Raw genomic sequence first — 20,552 nt, forward strand, 5'->3', positions numbered from 1 at the left:
GCATGCTTAACTGATTATTTTCATTTCTCCTCTCTGTTAAGTACAAAACTGCACCTGCTGGCTACATCAGAAAAGTGTATTTTTCCTCTGTCTTAATGAAAGGTGTACTAGTTCTTTTAACGGCTAACAGTGAGCATTAGAGTAAATTGCTTTGCCTTCCTGCTTACGACTGTAGTATTTTCCCTAGATTTAGTCCCTTCTTATTAGAGAAATCCACAATTAATTCAAAGACTTCTTACTGTGGATTAGTGACTGTTTTCCAAATAAGTTCTTCTCACTGTGAAGAACTGTAATGTAATTTCTAGTCTGATTTTAATACTTCAGACAATATTGGTCTTTTTTTCTGCAATATTAATGGGTCCTCTGCTGTCAGAAACATTATTTCCACTGAATTAATGAATAAGATCCCTCTAAACATTTAATCATTTAAATTAAAGCAAATAAGAATTTTTTAACTTTCAGTATGAAATACTTTCCCTGAATTTGTAGTTTGCACTTTTTCTGAAGATCAGATATAAGAAAAAGATATTTTCCAGTCACAGCTCACTAGATCTTGGCACTCTTAGTCACTGCTTGTGAGGGGGCTGACCCTGGTTGGACCAAAGCCCATGAAAGATGCTCGATCACTCCCTCTCCTCAGCTGCTCAGGGTAGAGAACATTAACAAAAGGCTCATGAGTAGAAGAGACCCCTCACCAATTGCCATCACAGATTTGGAGAAATTAATTTATTAACAATCAAATAAGAGTAAGAAAATAACAAACAAAAACTAAATCTTAAATCACCTTCTTCCACTCCTCCCTTCTTCCTGGGTTCAACATCACTCCTGATTTCTCCACCTCTTTTCCAGACTAAATAACCCAAAGTCACTCAGTCTTTCCTTCTAAAGAAGGTGCAGCATCCCTCTTCTCAGTTTTGAGGCCCTTCTCTGGCCCTCCTCCAATAGGTCTGTGTCTTTTTTGTACTGAAGACTCCAGAGGCAGATGCAGTACTCCAATTGGGATCCCACCAGAGCAGATTAGAGAAGAATCACTTCCCTTAACCCACATGTCACACTTTTGATGTGACCAGGACACAGTTGGTTTTCTGGGCTATCACTAGCTCATGTCCAAACTCTGTCAAACTCTCCCAGCACACATCAAGTCCTCAGCAGGGCAGCTCTTGATCTGTTCATCCCCAGCCTACACAGAAACTGGAGGCTGACATGACTCAGGTGCAGCACTTTACACTTGGCTTCATTCAGCTTCATAGGTTTCCCAGGGATCCACTTCTCAAACTTGTGCAGGTCTCTCTGGATTCCATCTTGTCCTTCAGGAGCATCACCACGCCCACTCAGCTTGTGAGTGGCGTCTGCAAACCTGCTGAGGGTGAACTTGTCCTCTTCATCTATGTCATTAATGAAGATATTAAATAACACTGGTCCCAGTACAGTCCTCTGACGGCACCACTTGCTGTTGATCTCCAACTGTACATCAAGCTGTTGACCAATTCCCTCTCACTTGGATGTGACCATCCAAATAATTACTACTCCATGGAACAGTCTATCCATATCTCCCCAATTCAGAAAGAGGGATGCTCTACAGGAGATAGATAGATAGATAGATAGATAGATAGATAGATAGATAGATAGAAAGATAATGTCTGTAGCTGTTCTTCTGCCCACTGATATAGTCTCTGCATTGTAGATCACAAGCTGGTCAGCTGTGTTGACTGTCTTGAATCACCTCCCTGTCCTCCATGTGCCTTAGCAGACCTTCTAGAAGGATCTATCCTATGACCTTTCCAGGAACAGAGGCGAAATTGACAGATCGGCAGCTCCCAGGCTTCTCCTTTCTATCCTCTTTTAAAATGCACTGGTTCAATGTTCCCCTTTTTCCGGTCACGAGGGACTTTCCCTCACTGCCACAAATTTTTGAGTATCATGGAGAGTGGGTTGGCAACTACACCAGCCAATTCCCCCAGCACCCTGGGATGCATCTCAATGGGTCCCATAGACTTACACACATTCACATTCCTTGGGTGCTCATAGGTCTGATCCTCATTTACAGTGGGATGGACTTAGCTTACCATGTTGTCCATCCACTTGAGAGTTGTGGGAAGAGAGGTAGCCATTGACTGAAGTGAAAAAGTTTAGAGCCTCAGCCTTCTCCTTGTCTGCTATTACCAGGGGGGCAATCCGTGTTTATCAGGGGCTGTATGCTTTCTTTGACCTTCCTTTTCGGTCTGATTAACCTGTTGAAGCCCTTATTATTCTTTGCATCCCTTGCCAAGTTCAGCTCCCTCTATGCCTTGGTCTTCCTGGCCTCACACCTATACAACTAGGCAATGTCTCCCCGAAATCTTCCCAGGATACCTATGTCTGCTTCCTTTATTGTGTGCATTTCCTTCTTTCCTTTTTGCTTAACCAGCAGGTTTTGATTCATCCATGCTGACTTCTTGCTCCACTTTACAGATTTCTTAAATGTGGGGAATGAGAGCTCCTGCGTTCTATGGATAGATCCTCCAGTCCTGTTCTCACTTGTCCCAGTTTCCTAGGTGTGCTCACTGATTAAATTCTCAAGGAGCTGATATGTTGCTTTCATAAAATTCAAGGTGCTGACTTCACTCTTCTCCTGGACCATGCCTGGTACTGAATTCCCTCCCAACTTGCTTCACCTTCACAATTGTCTTAAACAACTGGTATGAGGCACTGGAATCCAGGGACCAGGGAAATGAGAATGGGGGTTAAGGTTCTTCTGGGATGGAGGGATTGCCCCCAGCAATACACCCTGAATTAAATAAAAAGAAGGGTAGTAATCACCGGTGACTCCCTTTTGAGAGAAATGGAGGGCCCAATATGCCCACCAGACCTAACCCACATGGAGGTGTGTTGCCTCCCTGAGGCCCACGTAAGAGACATCACCAAGAAACAACCCAGCCTGGTACAGCCCACTGATTATCAGCCTCTATCAGCTGTTCAGGTAGGCACCAATGAAATCCCATCAGGAAAGCTTCAGAGTCAAGCACATCCCCAAGGCCTTGAGACTACTGGTCAAGGGATCTGGAGTACAAGCTCTGTTGTCCTCCCATTGGCACAGAACGATGGGGTAAGAAATGGAAAAATCATGAAGAATAAGGCCTAGCTTAAAGACTGGTGTGACCAACAGAATTTTGGGGGTTTTGATTACAGGTTAGTTTATACAACACCAAGCCTACTGGCAAAGTATAGGAAAAAAGGATCTTAGCTCAGGACTTACCAGGACTTGTTGAGAGAGCTTTAAACTTGATTTGAAGGGGTATAGAATCATAGACAATTTTTTAACTCCAGTATATAATCATCACTGTATTTGAAAAAAAGGAAAACCAAAGTATTCTTTAGGCAATAGAGATTTATACAAAAAAGATAATGTTCTGGCTTTCACATGCTAATTTATCCAAGGACACCAACACACTCAACTTTTACTTAGGCAAATCCAGTACTGAACTGGAAAGGAAATAAACACTTCTATGAGAATTTCTGTCACTGACTGTTTTTTCCTTTCTTACCTCTTAATATAATCATCATATTAATCTCACCACTCAAGATTTTCAAGGAGTGATAAGAACACTATACAAAAAAAACCCAAAACAACCAGGCTCTCATATTGATGTTGTTTGTTGTTATCATCATGTAAGCACCGCTGAGGAATACACAAACACATCTGTTGAAATTCTTTCTTCATAATTTGCCTATTATTTTTCTTTCTTATGTAATTTGTCCCATTATTGCTTGAAAGATTGCATAAGAAGTTAGTCAAAACATCAGACAACATCTAGAGACAGCTGTGGTATCAGAAAGCTCTTACAAAAACTTTTTTTTTTCATGACTATGATTTACAAACAACGAGATAGATTGTGATAAGTTCCTTAAAGAATTGTAGCATACACATCCAATATTTCAGGAATTAAAGAAATAATCTCTTGTCATGAGGAGAAGATGTAGCAATTCCTGGACCTCCACTCTTTATCCTTCCCAAGCAAGGAAGCAGAATTATTCTGGTTTTACTCATTCCTCAAAGTACTTCTCTTGGCTGGCTATCAGGTGCAACTTATGTCCTACTCTTTTCTCACCTGTCTATAAAACCCATTTTCATGCAATTCAAGATACATAGTCTTGCAATAATAAACCCAGTCCCCCAAAGTATGAAAAGTTCTAGGCCACCTTCATCATATCTTCATGACGATTCTCATCTTATTTGTATAATCTGACAGGAGAATGATTACCTCAAAAATAAGAAAACCCTTGCTTCAAAATTTCTAAACATTTGGCATTATGAAGGACCAGGCAACTTAAATACAGCCATGCTCCACCACTGGAACAATACAGCTCAGCTGATGAACATAGTGCATGTCTAATTTCTTCACAAAACTCTCCCACCATGTAGCAATGAGAACGTTGCCATACATGAAAAAATGAGAGGGCACAGAGAACAGGAGCAGACTTGCATCAGTTGACTCTAGCACAGGCCTCTCTCCTGCAGTACATGGTCAGGTCCATTTATCCCAACAGCTCCAGTCTTAGCTAACAAGAGAGTTCTTTGACCAGCATGAGTTAGAGACATGAAAAATCATTTAAGATCAGAAATTAAAGTCAGTTTGCTTGTGCTCCCCAGAACCATCCCAAGAGGGATTACTATAAATCCCTTGCCAAAATTATGACTCATGGTGAAACTTGCTCTCTGGGAATATTTGCCACCATAAAACAGGTAATTGAAATAAAATCTCTTCTATTTTTTCCCAACTAAAAACCATCAGCATATAACTGCAACCAAAGATGAGGATGTACTGCAGTTTGCATGCACTGTTCCACATGATACTGAGCCAGTACTCATGATACACATGATACACCACTCGCTGCTGCTGCTGCTTCAGTTGTGGTCTGTGCTGATACAGATACAGAAATTTTACGCTGCAGCACATAAATATTGTGTGAGATATATCACAAACATCCCTACAAAATACAATGTGTTTATATAACAGGTTCCATATATTTTTTCAGATTGAGTAGCAATTGTAGCAATTGTGTTTAGCAAGGTTTACCACAGACATTTCTACCACATGCCTGTGTGCACATCTCACTTGACAGTGCACACCTTTCTGCACCTATTGAAAGCATGATGCTTTCAATATTATTATTAGTTTGGGCAGTGGATAGGTATTTTGCTTCTAAACACATACATACAGCCCCTGAAAAAACACAGTTCACAGGATATATACAAATAGAGTGTGAGAATTGCTGCCTCTGCAAAAATATGTGCCCAATATTCACGCCTCCTTAAAGACTATGTCAGACAAGTGACACAGCAACCACAGTATGACTTCCTATGCACATGTAAAATTACTGTTTGTGGCATTACTGAAAGGAAAGTCATAATTAGAACATGGAAAAGAAAGTGATCTGAGCAAACATCCATATACAAATCTCTCTGGTAATGAAAGATTTCACACTGCTCTTTGCTTCAAAAACAATAAACAAGTTATCTGAAGAAAGCTAATAACAAAAGCTGTAGCATACCTGACTTATTTTATTTCATATTTTAAATAAAATATTGATTCAATAATAAAAACATCACAGAAGATTTGGAATTTTTCTTGTTTTTAAGAAAAATGGATGATATGATGAAAGGTGTGACAACTTCATGTGACAAGAGTGAAGGAAGAACAGTGACTTTTACCAGGTGGTAGAAAGATCCATGATCTTTTTGAAGATTCCTACCTTCAAAATTTGAAGATTCCAATCCTTCAAAAGGATTGTTACTGGATTTTACTCACCCAGTTTTCCTTTCTTGCAGTACATTCATGTGTTAGTTTTTTTAATGAATGCCATTATTACAAGTTAAGTAATTTTCATTTCTTGTTCTAATTTTCCTAAGCTTGTCCCCTTCATTAAATTGATAGAAATCACCTTCTCCTATTTTTATTTGAGAAGTCTAGATCTGGACAGTTCGGATTTTAAAATACCTTAGGGAATCAAAGCTAGACAGCAGACAGAAGTGATGGCAAACATTGAATTAAAGCTCTGAGTACTGTCACTGGAATTTCGTTTTGTACTAACATATTTGCAAAATACTAAATGTAATCTCAGAGAATATTACATTTACGTGACAAATACAGACAACTTCTGTCCAGTTCTGGGTAGTTTATTGGGTTTTCTCAACAAGATGTAAAGCATAGTGGTTTTTAGGTGTGCAAAAGTGTTTCACCAACTATGCTAATATACTATGCCATTTCTACCAGCAGTTTCCAAACAGTGCTGCTTAAAGTTAATTGTTTTCCACATTTTACAAGTTTACCTTTTTTAAACTTAATTTTTTTCTGACACATTATTAATGTGAAAATATTACATTGACAAAAATACCTTACAATAGGACACAGGCCAGAGACATTCTCTTTAAAACATAATTGATTCAATGCTTGTACTACGATTTAACCGAGACTGTGGAACATGTTGGGTTGTCAAACTTTGCAGAAAAATAGTACTTTTCCACCACATTTTGAAACTGCATTTCTGGCCAAAGATAGCATTGCATTTGAAAAGCTGCACCTTTTCATGGCACAGTCATATCATATGAAGATATTTATGAGGCATGGGGAAGACAAGAAAGCACTTCTGAAAGAGAAGACAAAGAACGAGATGTAAGATGTTGGGTACTGAAACTGAACATTAATTGCTGAAACTCGGATGAGGCTTAAGCTTTCCAGAGCTGAGAATTGTAACAAAACGGAACTTTATATGTATATCAATGCACATCCACTGAGTACAGCATCCAGTTTGGAGGTGCTAACATGTTCATGAAACTGTCAAGCCCAGAGAAGAAATGCTGTGCTCTGCTATCAGAAGTGACTTCATACGGGAAAAATTAAGCCAATTGAGGTAACACATATACACCAAACCATAATCCCCTACAATGACCGGTTATTTCCTTTAATATTTTTTGTGTAATATTTGATTTGCATTATCTTACTTCTCATACACAGTAGATTGCTAAAGAATGAAAAAAACCATAATAAACTAGCTCACAACAGGTGTGTATGATCTGTATAGTACAGATAAAGTAAGGACATCAGGAATTTTCTTTTTAAAAGAAAAACCTGCAGCTATGCAATGTGGTCCGCACATTGCTCCAATGATTTTAAAAGCAGTTTTCAACATATGAGTAAGGGAGGTGTTGTGGAGTCCCAGCATGTGAGCAGAGTCCACCTGCCAAAAAACTGACTCAGGCAGGAAAGATGTCACACAGATGCAGAACAAGTTACTGCCTCCTGCTGCTCCTCCTGGACTTACTGCACTTGGCAACAGCTCTCATGGGCTTAAGTACAGTCAAAAAATACCAAATGTAAAGTGCATCATGAAAAACACATGGAGGCATGAGGGGAAAGCATGATTAAGAATTTAAGATGATTTCCTTTCTTTGCCTTTTATGCAGGGAATACTTCATGAAGCTTTAGACCTTGGATGTGTATTTGTTCCAAATAAAATCTTTGCTTACTGCAAAGGTTTACAAGTACTAGTCATCTGATGGGAATTTTTTTATAATTATTCTTATGATTTGATTTAAATACTAAAATATGTATACAGGGAAACATATGTATCTGTTTAATAACTATTACTAGACGTAAATGAAACTAAAATTTAAAATCTGTTTTGTCTGGTTTTTTTCTGTTTTGCCGTAAAGTACCATTTGTATTTCAGCTGAAATAAGCATAGTTGTTGGGTTTTTTTTTAATATTTCATTTGCTGTTGGCCATTGAGATTATTTTGGCATTATTATTATTATTATGTTTTGTAAATAACAGATTTATTATCCGATTTTCTTCACTGACTGGATTTTTTTTATATATATTCTAAGTCCCTGCAATTCTCTTTGTGAGAATAAAAGGATATTCTCTATTCTCTCATAAAAGAATTAAAAACAATGAGGACTTTTTTTCAACTAGTAAGAATATTAATTGGGTTCACTATCAAATTGTGATAACATGAAAAATATCTTGTTTTGCATGTTAATGCTCCATAATTGCACAGAGCTTTTCAACTTCAAAGCTCTTTACATGCATTAAGTGGATGTCCCTGGAGGCCTAAAGCAACATTTTCTTTGTCTTCAAAAAGAAGATTTGCACCAGACAAAAGCTTTGGGAAAAAGACGGGACTGGGCTTTGTTTTTTCAGTCTACTGCCATTGCACAGTGAGAGAAAATATCCCTAGCATTTTGCAGATGGAGAAAAGAGGGGAACTTAATGGCACCATCCCTGCTCATCTCAAAACTCTGTAGTGATGCACTACTACATCAGCAGTATGCACTGAGCAAGTGAGAAACAAACAGCAGCTCAGTTTTCCAGAGCCACACCAACATATATTTCAGTTATTTCTTTACTTCCCCACCAACGACCAAGCTGCTGAAAGTCCAGTGATTACCTACTACTGCAACCACCCCACATACACTGAGTTTGCTCAAGCGCTCAGGAAGAGGAAAAAAAGCATCTGCTAGAAGTCATCAAAGGTACATTACCTGGTACTCCACTTTGTTCCATCAAAAGACATTTGAAAAGTGCCAAAATCCAGGAGAGAAACAGTTATTGTCTTATGTCAGACAGACTGAAATCTATCACATATCACTACTCAGTATTTTCACATTGAACTTTCTTTTCACTGTCTTTTAAACCATGCTACAAATAAGAAACTGCTACAGGTGTTTGCAACCTGTGTGCTAAAGAATGAGTATTTTTTTCAGTACCCTTTGCCATAAGGGTATTTTTTGGTGAGTACAAATAAGATCAAGAAGTATTCCTCTTTGTACTTACCATGTGATTTTTATGCCACTTCACTGGACACAGGGTGTAATACATTGGGTCTTTTTATTGCTCAAGTAGAAAGTGCTCATTACCTATTTATGTTTATATATAGGAAAAAACAAGGAGTTATTACAATGGGCATACTTCACACTGTTGTGGTGGTTGATTTCCTCAAGATGGTCTTCTGGGGTTTTGGCGCAGTTTGTGGAGGCACAGTTGCAGGTCTCGGAGGAGGAAAGCTATTACTGGGACTTATCCCCAACCCTCCATTTTCCAGCAGAAATGGAGGCAATGGAGGTGCAGGAGGTGGCAGAGGAGGGCACTGGTGTGGAAGCTTTCCTGCAGCCCGGGCCGACTCACTGTGCAAGTGCACCTCCCTGTTTTTAATGTTATACCGAACATCACAGTCAGGGCAGTAGCCATGGTACTGCACTTTTTCACTGAATCGTACCCTCTCCCTCGCTCCTGGCTGAGGACACTGGTCTTTCTCAGGTCTGTGCACCAGAGGCTGCATCACGACTTTCTCCAAGTTACTGCTCGGTATACAGCACATATCTCCATTCGCGATGCGGCCGGGCCCAACGGGCAGGCCCCCATTTCGCAGCAGGGTGCCATTAGTCTTGACTGGGTTGGCCAAAGGAGGCAGCCTGGGAGGCTCTTCACATTTGACAGGCGTCAGCCGAGGAGGAGGAGGGGGCGGGTTTGGCTTCCGCAGCACGGTGAGGATGGCAGAGGGGTGCACTGGGGGCTTGATGAGGGGCACGTTGCCTCGCACCTTGACCTTCTCCAAGCTGGAGGCTGTCGTACTGCTGGAGCTGCTGTTCAGTGTGTCTGTTTTGGAACTGTCTGTCATCTCGTCCTCCAGCTGCAGATCACATGTCAGTGTGTCAATCTGGTCAACCACCTGCACAACAGCCAGAGAGAGAACAGTGAGAAAAGCATGCTTCAGAGAAGGCAGAGAAAAACAAAACCATTCTCCGTTATCAGCGTGTCCTCCCCAGAACTGAAGCATCCAAATTTTTTGAGCATTATTTCTATTTTCTTGTCAAGGTAATAAAATAATCATAATAAAAATAATGGCAACAATAATGACGGGGATGGCTAGTTTGCTAGCTCATCACCTGAATACAAGAGAAACATAACTTGAAACAGTCTAGAATGACATTCCCTTTCTTTGCCTCCAGGGTTTACTTGGTAATATTATAGGGAGTGAAATGTAATTGTTCAGTATTATGCTTTGCCTTCCAGTGCAGGAGACAAAAATCATTCATCTTTAGCTTGTACATGATAGCTTCTGAACCCAAAAATTCTTCAGAATATCTTTTAGCTCTTACCTTTCAAACACTCTACGATTTAAATATACATTATCTGTGTAGGTGACATTATACACCTGGAATCATAAGTTTGATACACAATTTTCTGACATTTTTTTAACAAAAAAGAGACCCTGAGAAACAAATTCTCTCTTGCATTATCTCCCTTTATGAGTATCCTCATAAATCCTGAAATAGCATTTGCTGAGAGAGAAAATGTTGCTTGGTTTCTACTTACAGGTACTTAAGAACTCATGCACTTTATTGGAAGTTTTCCTCGACCTCACAGAATTCGGTTTTTAGATTCTATATTGTTAGATCTTTTCTTCAAGACTCTTTTTTTCTACTGATTTTTTAATAGGGCATGAAACCACGGGCTCATTTACTTAGTAGAGAAGTTTTTCGTATGACAGTTAAAAGCCCATACTGAAAACTGCATTTAACTCAGTACCCAGGTGAACAACTGTAGTTACAAGCTATGCGTAACTACAACAAGTACCACAGGAAGCAGCACTAACACACATTTAAAAACTGACCTCTTTTCCTCACAGCCTCACAGGATGTACATAAAGTAATCAGTAGCTGAAATGTTGCTAACTAATTTTGGTGCGTGAATAAAAACCTGTGCCGTTGCTTAGGGTCCTTGTGAGAGATCTGTGATGTTCTGGAGGACGCAACCCAGCACACGTGAAACAAAACCAGACATGGCCATTGTGTCCCAGAAACTTTCTTTACTACTTCCTGGTTTTAATAATTTGGTACTGTTACTAATGATTTTAAACTAAGACTATTTTTAGGCACATGGGCCATATATTAACTGCAAAAAAAGTGAAAGTCACTACTGAGGGCAATGACTCTTTATTCAGTCAAATCAGTCACCCTCTTACACACCCAGTAGTAAAAGGTAAATAATAAAAGCAAAACCACCGTAAAATGAAAAAGCACTCTAGCTTTCACTGCTCATACAGTAAGCTAAGTTAGCTAAGTAGCATAATATATAATTCATAAAAATTCATAGGCAGCAAAATTCAGTTTAGTGCTTTCCTTCTCCTAAAACCAGCAACATTCAAATAAGCATCATTCAGAGAGCTTTCAAGCATCTTTTTAGAAACTTTACAATACTTTTTCCCTAAAAGACCAAATAAACAACTCATTTATTCACTGTTCAAAGCTTAGTACTATGTTGCACTTAAATTTCTATTTTTTTCTTAAAAAACAAAAACAAAACAAACAACAACAACAACAAAAAAAGGAAAAAAAAAACCCCAACCCAAACCAAAAAAAAAAAAAAAAACCCAAACAAACAAACAAACAAACAAAAAACCACAAAAAAACAACCAGCCAACCAACCAACCAACCAACCAAAAACTCTTTAAAAACAGGCATTAAATCCCTAAAATAGTAAGGATTTAATAAATTATTCTAGAAGTTGAAATGTAGAGTTGTCCAATAACTGTCCCATCCCACACATCCTTTCCAGGGTACAGCATATAAGAACTCTTGAAAATTTCAGAATATGGGTAGACAAACCCCATCTGTACCAAAATTCATTTCAAGACTGACAGTTTACACATGAAAGAACTCTTATTTTCACCTTCCATTACATAAGCAAAATAAGGCAGAGAGAACTTCTCAGAAGGAAATAGCAACAACGAAAAGAAAATCAAGTTCTGGACAGTAAGCCTGAAATTTAAACATTCCTTTGCAAGCTAAGTATGGATTTGTGTAAATATTAGGGTCTGCCTATATATATCTAAATATCCTACTGCATCTTATCCTCTTTTATTAAACGATAAGAGTGATAGAATGGATTGATGAAACATAAACCAAAGAAACTCCCTGGCACGCAAAGAAATAGAACAATTATGCATTACAGAGGAAATTTTTCTCAAGAGTAACAGGAAAGCCTGTTATGAACTTCCCTTCAAGTTAATGACTACAGAGTTTATCTCATGCCTTCTGGGCAAATGTGTAGTATACATTGAAATTTTTTTTGTCACTTATCCATTTCTAAAACATAAATCCAGCATAAAATGGCTCTAATACAACAACACAGTTTATCTGTCCAGATTCATTCCCACCACGAGTTGTGATTCTGTGTACTGTTCTTTTCTTTCACTTTTTTGCCCCAGAAGGTAAAATTCAAATATGATGAAAAAGCAACATGAAAACCCATGACTAACACAGTGAAACTGCTGTAGTTAAAAAGAAAAAAGCAATTTGAGAAAAAAACAGCCCTCATTTGACAATGCATCTTCCATCGAAGTAAGAGAGAGAATATTAATTTTAAAAAAAATCTAAAACCAGAAAAAATTGCTCTGGTTGTGTTGAAATGCGTCCATTTTTTCAGTTCTGAATAAAACAGGACTTGATTCATATATACAAATATTGGGGATACATAATTTTATAACCCAAGGATCTTCTTAGTCATTAACTGATTTAAGCTCTGCAGATATGCCCACCTCTACCCTGCCAGCAGTATCCTGAGGCTTCAAGCTCTGTAAAATCCAGTGTGACACTCCTGAATTAACCAGGACATCTGTTTATTCTTATCTGCTTTCTGGGTTGGTATGGGACAACAATATTAGGTGCCCAGAGTTGGATTTCTCTATCAAAATCTGAGATTACACCCTTAGCAACATGCATTTGGACTCAGATATTCTATGTTGCAACTAATAGAGCATGGAAAATTAATCAGTAAAATCAAGTTCAGGTAAAAAGGAAAAAAATACTATTCAACACAAATTAACAATAAAAAAATGCCAAAAGCCCACTGAACTTGGCAACAATTTCCAATATCTTGGCAATGAAAAGATATTTTACAGTTAACCTGATCCTCAATGTTGCCAAATTTTTCTATAAAATTGTTTAAAAATATAGAGCTAGCATAAAGTATTGCTTTTCCACTGAGGTCAAACTGCAGTTCCTGTTTAAAGGAACTTCAGAATCTAGTCCAAGAAAAAGTCTTGTGATTATCAAAAGCAGCCTATGCTGACCTAATATTTCCATTGTTTGAGCTGTACTTGTAAGTTTTGTCTAGTTCTTACCTACTCTGTCGAAGGCCTTTCATGGGAAAATGTCCTAACTTGATTAGGCTGATACTTAAAACTCGTGTATTTCTCACAGGATGCCAGGATCTCAATCCAAGAATCTAACTTTGTAATCATAAGACTAAAGCATGACACAAAAATAACATGTACTTGTACTTACTTGTATCCCTAAATGTCTCTGAAAAGTGTCTCTACAATTAGTCACAAAACCACATTTTACACTGTTTCTTTGTGTGATTAACTAATACACATCCAAAAATACATCTATGGAGAGTTTTGTTGTCTCCTTACAATAAATGCTTCATCAGGTTTGTTTTTCCTCCTATTAAAAGGAAAGTACCAATGTTCAGTGAATATTTAATCCACTGTCTACCCTCAATCCACTAGAGACAATTGTGAGCGTTTTTTGCAACCCCTAAATAAAAAAGCAAATTGCTTTTCAGGAAGGAAATTAATATACACCTAAAGTTTCCTGACTTTTTAAGTTCACAGATAAAAAATGTTATACTTGCATTTGCATTTTTTTATGTTTTTCAAAGATTCACATGGATTTACAATAGATTTTTAAATTATTATTATTATTACTTGCTTCTTTACAGGCTAGTAGCTCTCAAAAAAGCTGCATAAGCAGAATGGAACTAAGGTGATATTACTTCTGAGATGGAATAGGTATAATTCATGTATTACTCTTTCGTACTACACCATAGCATTGTGCAGCAGTGAGATTTAAAAGTTTGCTGGAAATGAAGTTATGGACAAAATGAATAATCATGGACAGATTCTGAATTTGATTTTAAATCAAATCAAAACATGTCATGAGAGTAGTTCTTATTTTGAACTAAAGAAATTAGTGGTGAAATGAACAAAATTAAGTGAATCAAATAAATGGAATAAAAAGGTGGTGGATTTTTTTTGTTTGGGTTTCCTTTTTTTTTTTTTTTTTTCTTTAAAGCAATGCCAAAAATTTGCAAAGATTGAAACAGACAAATATTACACTTTATGTGCAATTTTATGTGCAATATTACCTGACAAGCCACAAAAATAAATATGTAATTAAGAATAAAAGAGCAATCAGCTGTACCATGAAGTGGCTGCTCTTGCGTTTAAGTAAAGGACTGGGAAATATGCTATATCAGTATACATCTCATATATATAGTATATATACTATATATATATACGAGTATATAACATCTCATGATTGCATCTCTAATCCTACAAGAAATTGTTCACTTGCTATAATTAGTACCGGAATCTTCTGGACAAGCTGCCAAGCTATTTACATTGACATCACTTTAGCTTATTATTTCCTGTACAGTTATTAGAACTTCATAGACAAAAATGAGTTTTCAATATACATGGGGAACGTGATATTAGCTCAGCTGGTCAGATCATGCTGCTAAGAACATCAGGATTGTGGGTTTGATCCCTGTATGGACCATTCACTTAAGAATGGCTTTGATGATTCTTGTGGGTCCCTTCCGACCCAGAATATTCTGTGATTAGTTCTGTGGTATCTGAGGATGCAAACAAAGCTTACCAAGCTTCCTTACCAAGTGCCTGTAAGTCCCAAAGCACCCCAGAGTTAAAAACAAATGAAAAGAGGTCCATGTTAACAGTGAGAGAACCAATATCTCCCTTTACAGTTTAAGCTGCATAACAGCAAAATAGGAACCTTTTTTCATGTGCCTGTATTTCAGCTTCAGTCATGGTCTTATCTTTTGTATTTTCCTACAGCAAACCTTCTACAGTGCCACCTGTCCCCTTAACTTCCCCCAATCCCCAGAGAATACAGCTTCCAGATCAGGAAGAAACAGAACCAAAGTTAGACTAGAAACAAGTTTATAAAGTTGTGCAATCTAAAAAATTGCCAAAAGAAAGCAAAAGAAAAGCTGTAGCAGGAGAGACAAGTGGTCTACTCAGTACAATATTGTGAAAAATTACAAAAAGCAGGTGCTCAGGCAAGAATACTAGAAAAGTCACAGAAATATTTGTGTAGAACCTTATTCCATCCTCAAACAATTTCTAACTCAAGAACTTTCTAGTAGATTTTGTATTAAGTAGATCTTGACATACTTATCTACAGTGAACATGTCTGTATCTCCTTCAATCTGCATCGTTTTTGGCACCTGTAATATCTTCCAATTACCCACCTTCACTACACGGATATGCCACCTACACCTCTTTCTACTTGAGAAAAAAAACCCAGATGCTTTTATAGACAAAGTGTTTAATGAACTTGCATGATACTCAAGCTGTAGCTGTTTGTGAGACTGCAGGTACAGAAGCCTACTCATTCTTGCAACTGGGTTGTGGATTGGTTTTTTTGCTTGTTTTTACAATATATCCATCAGCATCTTCATATATGAAGCTGTATTAATAAATAATGTCTGTTTATGCTAAAATACTGAAGGAAAGGACTAGGGATTAATTCCGTATTTGAGTAAATACAAACTTCCAGGCAGGTTAGTTCAGCTTTCTCTTAAGAGAGCAGCGGCAAAGGTGTGAAGCCTGTCAGTGTTAGGGCATCTAAGAGATCAACCCTGTCCTAAGCAAAGGATGGCAACACACATGAAGTCATTGTTGCCACCACAAACTTTTGAGTAAAGAATACATCAGTTAATTTCAGCAAACTAGTATTATGCTTTAGAGCACACTAACACAAAGTCACAGAATGGCCTAGGTTGGACAAGGACTCAAAGATCCTCTAATTCTAACCCCTTGCCCATGAGCAAGAACAACTTCCACTAGATCTGTATGCTAAAAGTCCCATCCAACCTGGCCTTGACCACTTCCAGGAAGCAGGCAGCCTCAGCTTCTCTGGGCAGCCTGTTCCAGTGCCTCATCACCCTCACAGTAATTCATTTCTTCCTGAGATCTAATCTAAACCTACACTCTTTGAAGCCATTCCTCTTTTACTGCCACTACATGCCTTTCTAAAAAGCCTCTCTCCATCTCTCTTCTGGTACTGGAAGGCTGCAATGGGGTCATTCTGAAGCCTTCTCTTCTCCAGACTGAACAATCCCCATTCTCTCAGCCTTTTCCCACAGGAGAGGTTCCCCATCCCTCTGGTCATCTCAGCAGCCCTCCTCTGGATTTGGTCCAGCAGATCGATGTCCTTCCTGTACTGGGGACCCTAGAGCTGGATGCAGTACATTCAAGCTTAGCCTCCGTACATAAATTAAATTAAAAATGCCTAATTTTCAGTGACAGACATTGCTCAACTGTTCTTTTACATTTTGAAGTAGACTGAACACCAAGTTAGGCTGGAAAGAAACATGTACAACGAAAATTGAAGACTATGCTGGGGTCTTGAGAATCTAACAACTCAGCATCATGATTCTGAATTAGCAGTTCATGCAAAGCAAACTGGGAAGCCCACATTCAAAATATTTTTTTAAAAAATACTTTTTTTTTTTTTTTTGGCCATCAAGAAATAATAAGAAATAAAAAAGAATTTACAGCAATCTGCTCCCCATGTTCCCTTTTAAGAATTTGACATAGCTGTGGTAATTCCTTTGTGAACTCTTCTGGATGAAGTCTCATAGGGATGCTGTTTGGAAAATCAGAGAGAGACATGAAGGCAAATATGTAGCATGTGTTCATAGCATGATGAACTGTACAATTACAATTCTTTTCACACACAGAAGAATCCTGATAAAACTATGATAAACAAAGAGAAACCCTGAGAAAATAAAGTAACAAACACAAAAATTCTTCTGAGAAAAGCAAGTTCAAATAATATTTGTGACAACAACAAAAAACTGTCCTAAAATATTAATTGAAACAAGTCAGCATTCCTTTTTAATGACATCAGAATTTCACACTTCTAGTGAAATACTGGAAATGAGAGATGTGAAATACTCATATTTGGCAATATAGGAAAACAAATAATTTCACTAAAAAGAAAGGAGATTAAATCTATTTTGTCACATCTAGACCATCACAGAATGATGACACTTGTCATAACTCTGGCAAGTAATGCGATTATTTCACATGTAGCTTGCTACCCAGGCTGAAAGAAGAACTGCAATTCAGGCGCAATACTGTGTAAGCATAGCAAACCAGTCCATGGACTTGAAATAGCAAGCCCAATGCATGGCTCTATGAGCAGCAGTGCTAACTAGCTAACCAGTGCTACCCTGGAAACTGTTCAAAAGCAGACTGTGAGAGCCAACAAGTAGATTTGGGACACCTTGTCCTGAACACTGAAATAAGACTCAGAACGAGTACTAAAGAAACGACTGAAGACTGCATTTTAAAATAGAAGGAAAATCTGATTTCACGACTCGCAAAGAAAATGGGAAATTAGCAATTTTTCCTCTACTGTTAGACTGATGCAATTATACTGCTTTCTTTTCCTTACTCTTCAAGTTTAGGTTTTACATGGTAGATGTAGCCTGCATGACTATTTAAGAAGAATATCCAAATTTTAGCTTTATGTTATTAGATAAGGAAAACAAAATAAGCTGGGCACATCCGATATACATTTGATACATAATTCTGCATAAAGTTCTTTTAAATTCATTAGCACAAAGAAGAAAATTTAAAAGACAAATAGCTAATCAGCATTCTATGCTTAAATATGTATGTAAATAAAAGTAAAAAAGTCTTCCCTGTAGAAAACTCAGGAAAATTAATATGAAATCTTTGTTTACATGTTTCAGTAACACTCCTTGCACTTACTACTGCTTTTCTTTCTCAAAACATCTAACAGCTGCATGTTGATAAAAACTAAGGAATTGTTAATCTGTGTATTCTCATTATTGCTAATGTTTTCTGAATAAACATGTTGTAAACCAGCTGTAAATGCAATTGTACAAAATCTTAGATATTTTAGTTCATACATAATAACCTTTGATATAAGCAGTAATTCAAGATGACTACAAATACAGTGATTTGCCTAATTAGAAATCATATTAATTTAAATGAATGCTAAATATTTGTCCAAGCTCTTAACTATTTAGGTAAATAGAATGTAGAATTCCTAAAAGTATGTTAATTAATGCTAACCATGGAGACTGTGGAGACTAAAAGTTCCCTTGTAGGTTTAGAAAAATCACATATTTTCATAAATACTTTCCTAGGTACACTTTTCTAATACATTGATAACCACTATATTTAAAGTGGGGGGAAGGAAAAAAAAAAAAAAAAAAAAAAAAAAGCCCTTATGACATTATCGCTCTGAAAAGTAATTTGAAATATTTAGCATATCCAAAAAGAATTTGCTGAGAAGCTGATAAACAATTCCACTGCAATTCTTTTGTTAAACATTTGGTATATTTCTCTGATTTTAAATAAACCATCTCACTATGCAGAGTACTAATTGGCATCCTTCCTTCTCCTCTGGCCCTCTAAAAGATACTCCAGAAATAAATGTTTATCATCCTTTTGTACTAAAACCAAAAAAGACGTCTTCCAAGAACAGCCAGCATCTCTTTTCTGTGATCACGTTAGGCTGTTGGATTTTTTGATTTAAAGGGTTTTATTAGTAAAATACTTCCTCTTTGAGAGTCTAGATGGCCTCCATATTTTAGTATTTCAGCACCATTTAGGTTACAATTCCAAAGTCAGATTTAAGCCCAAATGAAATGTGCAACAAATTTGCATTAATCTGGAACTACTAACTCCTGTTGGACACTGATTAAAAAAAGGTTTCAAAAGAGATGAACAGAGCATTTAACTGAGTAGACACTTCTAACTAGTCTTTTTGGCTTCAAAACATGACCCTAAATTGCACAATCCATTAAGTTTTATTTTAATTTAAATATTGAACAAATACAATATTTAAAGCAAATTTTAGATGAAGTGACATTGAGATGTAGCAGTCTCTACTTTTTACACTCAAAAAAATGGAAAGCCTGCTAATGCAACAGACATTTTTTCAGACATACCTGCAATACTCCTTCTGTTGATAAGTCCTGTCCTTGAAAGAGGTTCTGTTCATGCAACAGGTTGAACTATCTGCCTGGATAAAAACAATGCTATAGGTAATGATGATTATTATTAGAAAGTTTGCCACTTTTACCGCTGGGAGGTCTTAAATGCACAAACTCCCACCTCCGTCTCACCCTCCTGCTGAGCTGCACCTATCATCTGGAAGTAAGAGTACTACAGACATTGTTCCAAGAATGAGAGAGCACAGAATATTTTGCAATAGTGACACTACTGAAGGCTTCTTGGAACTCAGTCTGACTGTTTCCTCCTGAATGTGCTGGGCAGAATGCATCATAGGAGACAGACCATGGTGAGCTTACGCTGCTAATAAATAAAAGTAACGTATTAGCAAACTCTGTTAACAGAGAAAGTAATTTCTATGAACCTTAAAGGTTCAAAAGGAACATGATTACCTTTTAATTATTTGTCGTGCCAAGTTAAATGATCTCTGCTCACACTGCATCACAATACCTTTAAATAATTTAATTTTAAAAATATTAATCTTAATATTTAAGAATAACTTTTTTTCAGAATCCTTTCAATAAAATGCTACATAGTGTTTTATCTCAATTTTTGTTATATATATTAAACTTTTGTCTGTTAGTTAGACATCTAAAACTGAGCCCTTCAAGCGATTATGATTAATGTATTTCAAACAGTGTCAGCAAACTAGTTAAGTATTTTTTAATAAAAAATATAATTAGATGATTTAACAATAATTACACATTCACATAGCTTAATAGGATCATTGTCAAGAGAGCTGTTTAACGAAATTTAAAGCAAACAATGTAATATAACATGTTTACATAGATGGTCAGTTATTTTACAGTTAAAGCTGAATTTAATCAAAGTCACTTATTTTAGAGTTTAGAGAAAGCTATCTATCTGCCTTCCAGTCCAAAAAGAAATTGATAAATACCATAAATTGAGAATGCACGAGCAGCAACGGTGAAGGAGCAGAGTTTACAGCTAATGTTTGCAATGAGGTACACAATCCCCGGAGGATAAAAAAATGAAAATCAGGAAATCTCTAGCTCAGGTATTTCCAGCACATTTGAAGGAGATAATCATTTCAGTGTGCCAAAATACAATACTACAGATGTTTTTTCAAGCAAAGACTATTAAATTTTTGTCCTTATAAGACCATTAGCTCATGTTTTTGGCACAAGTAGGTGCAGCTCCAATTCTCCTTCTGGTTGCATATCAGCCAGCCAATAACACAAGAAAACAGAAAGTTTTCTTTGCTTTTCCATAACCTACAAAACTTCTGGGCCTGCTATGCCTCTAACATACTTTCACTCCCAGCAATACCGAACAATTAAAAGAGAATTTGGGCATCCCACAAGGTACATGGTGTTGTACTCTGTACCATGATGATGTGTTTCTACTGCTGATGGTCCAGTCCCTCTCTTGTGTATTCAGTTCAAATGTTTCTGCATCTGTGGCAT

At 37.2% G+C, this 20,552-nt stretch overlaps 1 protein-coding gene across 2 annotated transcripts in view; it reads right to left on the minus strand.

The window, feature by feature from the left end:
- PRR16 (proline rich 16) overlaps window positions 1–20,552 on the minus strand; it is a 141,420-nt gene that overhangs the window by 37,386 nt on the left and 83,482 nt on the right. Inside the window, exon 2 of one of the 2 annotated variants that reach the window (XR_005704416.1) lies at window positions 8,817–9,711. Coding sequence is in view for 1 of the 2 variants with exons in the window: in XM_040090149.1 (XP_039946083.1) it covers window positions 8,953–9,711 (759 nt within the window). In the remaining variant the exon portion in view is untranslated. The remainder of the gene's footprint in view (window positions 1–8,816; window positions 9,712–20,552) is intronic. The other variant, XM_040090149.1, reaches the window with a different exon arrangement.

The sequence above is a fragment of the Hirundo rustica genome, chromosome Z (assembly GCF_015227805.2).
Source record: "Hirundo rustica isolate bHirRus1 chromosome Z, bHirRus1.pri.v3, whole genome shotgun sequence".
NCBI lineage: Eukaryota > Metazoa > Chordata > Aves > Passeriformes > Hirundinidae > Hirundo > Hirundo rustica.